Source organism: Paralichthys olivaceus, chromosome 17, assembly GCF_024713975.1.
Source record: "Paralichthys olivaceus isolate ysfri-2021 chromosome 17, ASM2471397v2, whole genome shotgun sequence".
Classification (NCBI taxonomy): Eukaryota; Metazoa; Chordata; class Actinopteri; order Pleuronectiformes; family Paralichthyidae; genus Paralichthys; species Paralichthys olivaceus.
Genome location: NC_091109.1, coordinates 904,021 through 916,042, shown reverse-complemented (window position 1 = coordinate 916,042; position 12,022 = coordinate 904,021). Strand labels below are relative to the sequence as shown.

At 45.0% G+C, this 12,022-nt stretch overlaps 1 protein-coding gene across 1 annotated transcript in view; it reads left to right on the top strand.

The window, feature by feature from the left end:
- The window catches only part of gli3 (GLI family zinc finger 3), an 88,282-nt gene that overhangs the window by 9,520 nt on the left and 66,740 nt on the right, over nucleotides 1-12,022 (top strand). Inside the window, exon 2 of the mRNA XM_069512578.1 lies at nucleotides 8,238-8,411. Coding sequence (XP_069368679.1) covers nucleotides 8,279-8,411 — 133 coding nt within the window. The 5' untranslated portion in view covers nucleotides 8,238-8,278. The remainder of the gene's footprint in view (nucleotides 1-8,237; nucleotides 8,412-12,022) is intronic.

The window sequence follows — 12,022 nt, the reverse complement described above, 5'->3', positions numbered from 1 at the left end:
TTTCAGCAGTACTGCCAAATCCTCTGAGACTGCTCGTGTGTGTGTGTGTGGAGCCTGTGAGTCGGCACAGAGGAATGGGGGGGCTCTGTGGCTGATATGAAAGTGAAGGGAGAGAGTTGTCTCCCGACGCTGCCGTTGGGAGAGCCGTCAGGGAACGAAGAGTCTGCGGAACTCCCTCTGAGCTTCAGCTGTATTTGATCTGACACCTCCACTGCGGTATACTCCACATTACTCCATAGAACACATCCTCACCTGCCCCCAATCCTGCAACGCAGACCCACCAGAACCACCAGTCACACGATGTACGCTAGACTTCAAGCTGCTTTCATGAACTCCGGAGGGGCTGTATGTAAGAATGCAACTGTCCGAGTCGGTTACTCCGGACGTTCTCAGGAGTTTTGCCTGGCAGCCTCTTAAAAACTCCATAGAATGTCCGAGTGAGCCCATGTGAGAATACAGCAGGAGATTATCTGGAGAATTCCCAGCAAGCGAGTGGGCGCAAATATGTCAGGATGATAAACACGCAGAAGACACTGATGACGCTGTCAACTTGGAAAGACAATGAGATTCAAGAGATTTTGGAGATCAGGGCCAACGTCCGTGTCGATGTGCTGGTTTCTGCGATGGAAATTAATCGTCATGTCCTGTCTGCTGCAGACTCTACCCAGTTGCCACCCCTCATCTGAATGTTCCGGAGATTTTTCCTGTTGTTGTGAATGCATCGGACCTGGAGAATCTCCTGCTGCGTTTTACATGTGTGATAGACGAAGTGTTTTACAGACCTGCGGCTGAGCCAACTCAGAGAGGAAGCCTTTAAAACAGCAACTGCAAGAGCACAAGTTGAAAATATTTGGGCTTCAACCAGTGATTATTCACATTATTATTTGCAGTTGTCTATAAAGTTACAGAAATGAGTTCCCTTCAGATTTTCCAGGGTGATTTCATCATGTGTCTTGTTTGATGTCTAACCAAAACTTCAAATTCTAAAGTATTCAGTTTACAGTTTTATGATGTTCTCACTTTTAAGGAGCAAATGTTTGTACTTTCTTTTTGATAAATAGCTATTTGATTAATCAAGTTAGTATTTCAGCTCTGGATAATATACACAATTCATAGGTAACGGGTAATTTGACTGAGCTGATGAAAATAGACCCATTTAGTCGTTGGTTTTCCATGAGTGTGATTCATTGTTCTGTTGGTTTAAGGCCTGTGCAGCCCCCTCATTAACTGCATGTACTTTATGGTAGTGTACCCCTTCCCCCTCTCTTTACTCCTGTCTATCACTGACATGTTGAATTAAGGTTGGAGTGTTGATGGAGTGACCTTACTTTAAGGTATTTTTCAGCCCGTCTTTTGAAAGATAAGGAGAACGCAAAGATGCAACAGAGTCATCTGTTTCTGCATCTGTGGAATGTGTGACCCACTGTTACCCTTTTGGAACCATTCCCATTCACACAGGAAGTCTAGCATTAAAGCGATGCCATTTCTCCATTTTCTCTTCCCTTTCTCCCTCTCTCCCTCTCTCCCTGCATTCTTCTCACTGACTGCGGCACATTTCAGGACAGCTTCATTCAGCATTCCTTTACATCCCGATTTATTTGCCCACCCCCTCTTATTTTTTTCAAGTCTCCCTCCGTTTAGGTCCGGCTTTATCATGCGCGAGCCAAACACCAAGACAACTTCATCACATCCAATTTTCACCCCTTTAATTCGGTTTAAATGGCATGGCCGCGAGGGCCGGGACGGGAATTAATAAGAGCCAATAAAGCTCGCCACTGGGGCATCGAGGCCAGTCTTTAAGTAAACATTATGACTTCTTGAGGGGGGACTCGGGGGCAGCAATTGATGAATTGTGGCGGGGCTTGGGAAGGGCTAATTTCTCACTTAGCCGTCCTGATGGGGTTAGCTAATAGGCCTTGCTTTGCCTGGCTGATTGTCTGCTGGCTTTATTATTGTGCATTATCGCGCTGCCCCCTGGCTGTTGTTAGCGTTCAGCCCCGGAGATGCCGGGGCCCGTCATTAATCACATAGCAGCACTGACTCACCCAGCTTCAACACTTATCCCAATGACACAGAGGAATGGAGGGAAGGGAAGAGATGTAGCAATGAGAAGGTGGAGAAGAATGAGAGGAGACGAGGGAGTTTGCACAAAGTAAGCTGAACTGAAGAGAAAGAGAACTTCAAACCCAAGTGGGCATGAGAGTTTTACACTGACTCCATAACCTGTAGCTGTGTAGCCTCCGAAATGCGCTCAGTCATTTCGTTTCCTTCAGATAGCGCCGCTCTTTGTCACACACCTCAGTATAAGGCACCGAGGATAAGAGGAAGCATATTCCACACAGTCCCCTGGGCTAAGTGTGAAGACCTTCTGTCGAAGCCATACCTGCTGCCACTGCACTCACACAGGACCATCTATCTGCTTGATCCCTTCCTGAGTGCACAGGTGAGGAAGAGGCAGAGAGAGATGTGTGTGAGGCTTTCATCAGTACAGGAATTTTTCCATCTCCACTCATCTCCTCCCTGGGGTCCCCTTTCTTATTTATGTTCTGCACACAGTGTGATCGCACTTGCATACTGAAAGGTGTGTAGAGCACCTGGAGCACCCACTCCCACGCACATCGTCACATATCGAGGCTCATACGCTCCTCAAGGCAGCCGAGGCAGTCCCTCTTTCTCCCCGTGCTCACATACTGGCATTACATAGGAACCGCGCTCCTAAACAACACAGCACACAGCACAACATGTACTCTGTCGGTGTGAAAGCACAGTGAAGGATGGTGTCGTCGCGCTCTGACTGTGGCGTCACGCAGAGCTCCTTCTAAAGCCTCGTATGAAGAATGCCTTCACAAACACAAGACTGTTTTTCCTGGAGATGAGAGGCCCACTGACAGGATACAGACCCCACTCTCCTGTGCTTTACAGTTTGTGCCATGTGCAGGGGCCACTCCAGTGGAAAACTTGGCTATGGAGGACGCGGTGGCTGCTGTAACAGTCTGTAATCCTTCTAGTAAAGTTTCAAGCTCACGCAAGGATGATGTGTAAACAAAGTTTACTGTAAAGTCGGGAAATATAATTGCAATAATGCTAATTTTAATCTTTTTTGCTGAAGTGATAGGTTGCATTGTTTGCTTTGGCTGATCGGGCAGCTTTTCTGTCTTCTCAAGAATCAGGGAAAGTATCTGATCAAACAAAAGCTCTACCTTTTTAACATGAGAAAAAAAGCATACAGCTGGAGGACAGGGGAAACCAAGACTGTCTGACTGGGCCGCCGCAGCAATAAAGCTGCCGGCATTATCCATTGTCTCCGTCTTCACCGCGCAACTTGCCCTGACACAAGTGGCTCACAACAAATGCAAAATATATAAATAAACAATCTAATAAGCAGGGGGCTGTGGGGAAAAGGCACACAATTTCCATTGTGGAGCGCGCTTTATTTGGCCCTTATCTACTGGGTAGCGAGCGCAAAAGAGGCGTCGTGTAAGCATTACGATTACATCGTGTGGGTTTGTTACCCAGGAATGTAAGATGCACTCAGCTCATTCTGCTGTGCAGCACACAGGGTCCCTCACCAGCCCTACAAAGCATCTTAAGTGGAGAGGTCTGAGGGACCAAGACGCATGCAAGGATAATCTTATTAGCTCCGCTGAAAGCAAGTGATGGGCTGTGTTTGTAAACTGTTTGTCCTTGACAAAAAAATATAAACACCCCTCATTTCCACGCGATTTCCAATTCCTAGTTTTGTGCACTTGTGATAGCGCTGCACATTGTTCAGTGATGGAATAATATTATGATGCCCTACCTTGTTTTGTTTTTTAAGATTGTAAGGCAGAAAACTAAATATTTTTCCCCATGCAGCGTTCATGAGATGATTAAAAATTACGAACCAATAAATGATCCTAATAAATTTATCAACTTTATACTTTACAAAACTTTATAAAACATGGTGGGACTCGCACATTGTGCTTGTGCACAATATGAAAACCGATAAATGACCAATAATCTGAATAGTTTTAGAAGTTCACATCTTAAAAAAGGGTGAGAAAGACTAAAGCAGTCTGAATGTGCATATTTGGACTTCAATGTATGTGTGCGTGTGTGTGTGTGTGGCGGGGTGTGACTAAATCCAGCTAAATGGCCCTAACTTGAGGGGCTGGTCCCCGTCAGCTGTAGGCCAGACTTAGTGCCATCTGGGCACAATGTTAAGTTGCACTGGTGAATGGAAGCCACAGCCACCAAATCCCCAATCCTCCCTCCCCTTCCCCTTTGCCTTCCAGGGCCAAGGGCAATCCATAAGTGCAGTGTTGAACACAGCATAGAAACCTAAGTATGTGGTTTCCGCAGAGAGTCATTGAGTTCGGGAACACCTCCTCAGTGGGGATTTTGAACCAATGACAGGTCCTCCAACCACCAGCAAGCACCTCCACTGTCTCCTTAAGGGGCCTCATCCCCTCATTGACCTTATCCAATGCAAACACATGCAGCCGGAGCCAGCGCATTCTGTTTTATTGCTAGATTCAGCTAATCTTGCTGAAGGACTTGGACTCCTCCTCCTCCCCCATCGCCCCTCAGTGCTTTAGTTATTCCAGCTGTGCAGGAGCCCTTAATGTTGTTGGCATAGCTGCAAAACGTGCAAAAACACACAGGAAAACATGTGCAGGCATGCAGGGGCAAAGTGAAGAGGCCCGCACACACACACACACACACACACACACACACACACACACACACACACACACACACACACACACACAGTCTCACGCTCCACCCTTTCTCCATTCATTTTCTCCCTCTCTTATCCTACTTTTGCTCACAATCTCGCTCAATCGTCTCCATCTCCCATCTCTCCCCTCCCCTCTAACTCGCTGCGCCGCGGTGCGTTTGTGCCGTGTTGATAAGCCTAAGATACCAGATCTCGGTGGTCGCTGATGTAATGATGATGAATGCTGTGGCATTGCCAGTCTCCCCCCTTGAGGGGCCCTCCTCACTGAACGGTCGCCCTAATGAAATGAACACAAATACAGTACCTCGCCTGTGAGGGGGGGTTGCCAAATCTAAGAAGACACTTCAAGAGTTTATATAGAAATGTCCCCTATAGTTTCTGAGTGTGTGTGTGTGTGTGTACGCGCATGTGATCTCAGTGATGGAAAGCACCTTAAGCAGTTTCATTAAAGTAAAGCTTGTAAAGACGTTGCTTCTAAATAACAAACGGTCGTGATTTTTGATGCTGTTAGCAACTCGCAGGAAACAAGAAAAAAAAAAAAACGAACAGAATTTTTTTTCTATCAAAGCCAAAAGTTTATTTTGGTGTTACACTTTGATGTGCACAATTTGCAGATGACTTTCAACTGACTGCCTTTGTCACCGAGGCGTATAATTTATGTTAAATTGATTTGCTTAATGTGCTTATAAAATAAGAATGTTTTTTTTCTGAGGGAACTGTCTGAATTGTGGTATTTTAAACCTGTTTAATCGCCTCCCTTTCTGTGTGGAAGGATTACAGTGGAGCACAAATAAAGATACGCCCTCTTTCTCTCTTCTCTAATTGGGTGTAGGACTGACATTTCATGGGAAAGACATTAATATGAAATTAACATTTATTTTTGGTCACAACCGCAACCAGTGCCTCGTCGTGATGTTGTAACACACGTCTGATGCAGGGTCTGAACGGACGTCTCCTCACAGATGGTTACTACACCTCTGCAGAGGAGGTGATGTTTTAAACTCTGACAGTTTGTTTGTTCTTAAGCAAATTACACAAAAACAAGGACTTGTATGAGATTTGATGGAAACATATTGAGTCAGGGAGGAAACCATTAAGTTTGGGTTCAGATCCAGATCAGGGGACGGATCGAGGATTTGACACAATGACATATTTGACGTTTTAGCAGCAAATAAATCATGGATCTTGATGAAAAAAATACTTTATATTGAGGAGACTGATCTATGAGTGTGTTGAATTTGGTGCAGCTTGATTGAATTTAAGTGGACTTTTGGTGTAGGTATGCTTGAGTGCCATTCAAATGTAAATGTATCTAAAAATCTGATTTCTGCTTATGAGTGGACTGGAGTTTGTTTCTTCAGTGCGGGGTCAGAGTGACACAGTGAAAATGATGCTCAAACTGCAAAATGACATAAAAACACCAAAACAGTCACATCAGTTCTTTGCTTTGATGAACTGTAAACACAGATGGAAGTGCCTTCGTGTTGGTGGGACATGGACGAAAATGAGCAACACGAAAGGCAAAGACATGAACATCTGCAGGGATTGGGTGTGGGCGTCCAGGTCAGAGGGATTATGGGTGAAAAGGTCCTGCTTTTAATTGCTGCTTTGGAACTGTGGCCTGCCTTGTGGAGCACAAAAGGCCGGTCAGACATGCTTCAGTGGCTCGGACTTGTGAATATTTGCCTGACCGGTGGAATGCCCCGCTTTTTCCACAGCTCGCCTACAAACCCCCCCCCCCACCCCGGTCCTGATCATCGTATTCAGTGCACTCTCAGCTCCCACTAGCTCTGGTCTGACTCACCTGGGGGCCACAAGAAGACTCACACTAAACACACAAGACATTTTAGGAGCCATTCTTAAACAGCTGCATAGTAGCTCCTCTCTTGGTTCCTCTCCCCTGCACTGCTTTTGCTCAGGTTCAGTAATTAGAGTGATGTAATGGCAGTTAAGTTTTCTCTGATCATTTCAGGTCCTTGAAATAAAAGTAAAAAAACAAAGGCGTCTGTGATCAGATATGAGCAGAGCAATTGACAAATGTGCACATGCAGACATTCATGCACTGCACATATTCTTACAATTAACTTTGCTCATACCACAAAGACCCCCAGAAATGAAAGCATCCCCTCTATCAAATGCACGCAACAGTGATTTGAGATGATATCTGTGCAAGTAGGACAGAAAAATCTTTGGTTATGGATGACGGCTACACATGTATGCATGTGGGAGTGATTAGAGGACAAGCTCTTGTTTAATTCTGTTTTGATTGGTAGGGGAGTAATTGCATTGTGTTATTTTTTTCCTTTTCTTTTTTTGTAAGCCAGCAATTGCTTACAGATGTTGTTGCCGGGTCAGAATGGATGACAGACTCTGGTTTTTCAGGGGGTTGGGAAAAAAAACAAACAAAGCGCACAGTGTTTGTCTGAAGTTTACCCCTCACCACTTCCCCCTCGCTTTCCCTCCTTGGGGAGTTGGTAAAAACCTGCCCCCCCTTCCTCCCCACCACCCTTCTCTTGTAGTTTCAGCAGCACGCCTCTGTTTGCATTACAGCCGACTCTACTCCTGGCCTCTTATATCCGTGGATGTTTATAGGTTGGCCGACAATTAAATAGCACAGGTGGGGAATTAGCTTTTCTTCATTGGAAAGAAAATGTCACTCAGACTAAATATTTCCATGAATTATGGCGGCTAAGTAAAGGCTTTACATTGGACCGATGAAGCTGTCCTGTACTTTGTGCAAATAGGTAGTTGTGGTGCATCACCATGTAGTCTCCATAATCAGACACCTCCATGACCTAGATAGAGTTGAGTTTGTAGACGGCCTCTGAGGTGCTGAACTGAGCAGCATGTCTGCAAGACTGTTGGCTGAACCCCCTTCTAAACCCACAGACAGTATTAACTTGAACCACCTTTATTCTTTGAAAGAAAAATTGCCCGGCACCATGAGATTCCCAAAAGGGCCTTCAAACAACCCTTGTTTTTTTTCCAGGACTGTGAATGTTTCTCACTCTGTGGTATCCCCTTAAGGTTTCTGCTTTCTCTCTGGAAAGACTGCTAGAGCAGGATTATCAGTGTATCCACAAGCTACTTCTCCTCTGATATGTAAGACATAGTCAGGATGTCCTGCCTCTCAATGTTTTAATTCTGAAGTCAGAAGAATAGTGTGACATAGTTGAAAACCAGTTCATTTATATTTTGGTTTGGGTTATTTAGTTGCTGGACAAGATAACAGCCCGCTCCCAAGCAGATCAGAGCCCAGCAGGTTTGAGCTAAAATAAATGAGGGTGAGTTTCTGGGCTGACCCCTGGTCTGCTCTGGGCATCGTGGAAAGAGAGGATTGGATCTGAAGTTTTCCTCACAAGGTTCCCAGTGTTGAAGTCTTGTCTTGAGGCGGTCTATTGATAAAATGTTTAAAATGTGGTGGATCAAGCAAGAAGCAAATAATGCAGAAATCACCCACATGCTTTATTCTGGTTTTACAAGTGGAGAGATGACTAACTTTATTTTTCTTCAACAGTTACCTCGTCTCCATGAGTTGTTGAGGAATGAGCGATCGCCATGGAAAACCAGTCGCAGGCCAGTTCAGCAGCTGAGAAGAAGAAGAGAGTTGAGACCATTGTGGCGACCAAGGGCTCATCATTGCGCAATGACATCAGCGAGAAGGCCGTGGCTTCCAGTACCACCTCAAACGGTACGCATCGCCTCTAACCCACACCCAGCCCCTTCACATAAATATAACTTTGGTCTGTGGGAACACACAGAGTTTTAAGGCGACTCATTGGTCAGCTCACCATTTAAATAATGGCAACAAAGGCACAGCTGCTGTAAAGGTGTTTTTTCTTCAAATAATAATTGCTCCTGATAATTTCCAGTCTACCTGCTGATGTTGTGTAGTGCGATGGAATATTAGAGCCATATTGAAGAAAAAAAATTCTGAGATGACAAGAATAAAATTGGAATTTTATAACAATGAAGTTGTGATTTAGCAGAAAAAAAATCACAACATTACAAGAATAAAGTCTTAACATAAAAATAAAATCATAATCGAGAATACAGTTGTAATCTAATGAGAATTTATAATAATACTAAAATCAAGGAAACGTTTTTTTTTCTTCAATGTTAAAATTACGACCATATTCTCAAACTATTCTGACTTTATTCTTGTAACGTTTCTCATAAAATTATTAAATTTTTCTTGTAAAATTGTGACTATTCTCATAATTTCCCCCCCCCCCCCCCTTAAGTGGCTGTAATTTTCTGTCTTTGTGAAATAAACCCACGATTTTAAGACTATTAAAGAGAGTCACAGAGGCGTACAGGTTCTCACTGCTAAGTACTTTGTTGATGCGTTCCAGACCTGTCAGGATGAAATGAAGGCGTGGCTACAACACGTCATCTTCTGTCTCTTTACATTGTTTAGCTTCTGGGCGACTCATCTACTGAGGGACCGAGGAATGTTTTTCTTTGTACCCCGGCTCTCATCACTTGAAGATGAAACTGACCATTTCTCAAAAACATGATTTAAAGACAAAGACATGCACGGATCCTTTTCTTCTGACTGTTTACTTTTCCCTGTTCTCAGGCTTCACCGTGAGTCACATCCAACGCTCACTGGTAGCAGAACTCTGGCATGTTTACATAGCAATGTCTTCAACACATGCTATTAAAAGTGGTGTGGGGCTTACAGTTCATTAGGCCTTTCGTCATTCAGCCTTTCATTCTCGATTCAGATGCCGGAATCAGGAATATTAGAAGCCAGTGTGTGTGTGTGTGTGTGTTTCTTTTTCTACTGGAAGCCTCGGAGCATCAAGCTTAAGTCATAACAAAACCAGAGTTGAGATCACCACAGTCTAAGCTGCAGCTGTGCTCATTAGCAGTGAGAGGATTTGGATGGTTTTGTGTACGGTGGGTCGGCTCTTGTAGCTGGAGCTGGTGGCCTGATAGAGTTTTCTGTCACCCCCCCCCCACACACACACTCTGCTGTTGTCAAATATGATCACCGCAAGTGTGAACAGCAGACAAACCGTTTGGGGAAGGGTAAATAAACTGCTGTGACACGGTCCCCATATGGGAGTTATCGCAGGATATGGGTAAGGCAATGCATCCTGAGGCATCATGGGAACACTCACTCTTACTCACTCCCAGATGGCCAGCACGGTTTTATTTATTAAAAGGGCAGCAAGGGAAAAAAAAAATTTGTAGAAAAAGAATGGATGCAATTTGGCTCCGTGATTGTGGATTTTTTTTCTTCTCCGTAATGTTCCGGTAATTGCAGCACAACGTTTGTCTGGAAAACTTTCCTATACTGACTCAGCTACGCCGGACAGCGTTGCACTCCCTAAAATACAGTACACTCATAATTCACTTGAAGATGGGGAGGGATGATACTTATCTGTGCAGAAAGGTCCCTTTTAGATCCCAATCTTGGAATCATAAGATAGCTTACACATTCTTTGTGTGGTTATAATTACAGCGCATTCCCAAGTCGCCCCCAGAACTCATAACCTCTTATCAGGTGTAACCCTACACTCGCCTCAACTTTAACCCCCGTAGCCCTTGCCCTGCTGCCTCCGTGCAAACAAAAGGTAATTGTGAGCAGCTGCGGAACCCTAGTGGCGAAATATTTCCACCCGTCAAGCAGAGTGTAGCAGCCCCTGATCTCGCCACAGCGGAAACCCTGCGGTGTGCTCGGCAATAGTGTGGTACGATAAGTTGTGAAAAGTGGGAAATAAGTGTGAGGAGCAGGTGGAATGAACTTGGCGGATTTTTGGGATTTGGATCCGATCTTATCAGGTCTTGTAGATGATCGGTGGCAACCTGAATCTGTTTGGATTGACAAAATCCCTTTTTTTTTTTTTAAATCTTTACTAAAAGTGCACCAGTAAACACTTGTGTCTTCCCCTCCTGTCCTGTAAGTTTTGTCCAAGTTGAGCAGCCACAGAGTAATTATTGAGTCCTGGTAGAGCGTTCCCACATGCTTGGCTAAATGGTGGCTTCATCCTGTGTGCCATTCATCTCTGTGCCCCCTCCTCTTGCACTGACAGCTCAAAAGGGCCGACTGTGCCACAACAATGCTGTGATTGGTGCTCTTTAGGAGGGGTTTTGAGGGGGGGGTGCGCTCCCCTCCTACCCTCATCATTCGGCAGGCAGGTGGACCACAAAGTCCTCTGATTCTTTTGTTGGGTCTCAAGCTTAAAAAAAAAAAAAAAGATGTCCTTGCCTGGAGAAATCTTGTCGTCATGGGATAATTTGCTAATAAAAAAATAAAAAAAAGAGAAAAAACATGGCGGGAGCTGAAAGGTTGAGGAGAAGAAAAGTTTCTGGTTGGCCGGACTTTTTTTGATATGGGTTCTGCAAGGGAGCTAGTTTAAGTAACAGGATGAGACTTGAGGGGACAAACGGGACCCAGTTCAGAAAACTGTCATTGAACACTGTCTTAACACAACAGAGCTCCCGTAAAGCAGCTTGTGCAGTGGATGAGACGGGACCTTCTATAATGGCCGTGTGTAAAAGGGCAAGAGCAAGGGTCTCGGAGGCAAACAAGTTAAGCCTTAAAGGGCAACAAATGTTAGGCTTTGGTGTAGGTTACCAGAGAAATCCCTAAGCAAATGGAGAGCGTGGCTAAAGTGTTTAAAGAAGAAAAGGAACACTTCACTGCTTTGAACCCCCCCCCCCCCCCTCCTGACTGGGGAAGGGAGGGAAGAATGATACAGAGAGAGGGGAGAGATAGAAGAAGAGTGAGGGGCCACCTTCTTTTTAGGCAGCCATTTAAATGATCAACAGTAAATAGAGGGGAATGTCATCTGACAGAAATAAAGTTCCCGTTAACAGCGGGGATGGAAAGTAATTTACAGATATGCTGTCCCCGCCATCTTTGTGCCTCCCAGATAAGGTTTCATTTCAGAAACGGATAGGAGACATTTTCACTTAAGGGCCCCCATTCTGGGACACCTGTGATAACAGCTTGTGGACCCCTAATTGAAAATGGGTTTCAAAATGGATTTTCACTTTTCTTCCTGCCTCCTCTACCCCCTCCCTCATGACTACCCACCCCCCCACCTCCTCAACACCCAGCTCCATCCCTTGTTTCCTTGGCGTTCCCTCCTCGTTGGCAGAGGGAGGCAATATTGGAAAGAGGAAGGGAGGGAGGGAGAGGCTTTGGGGGGGGGGGAAATGGAGCGTTGGGAGCGGATCATCCCTCAGCTCGTGTCAAAGCTATGACAGCAGCGTGATCCGTCTTATTAATGAAATCATTGATCACTTGATGGGGCTCATAATCAACTGTTTCTCCGCTGTATCCTG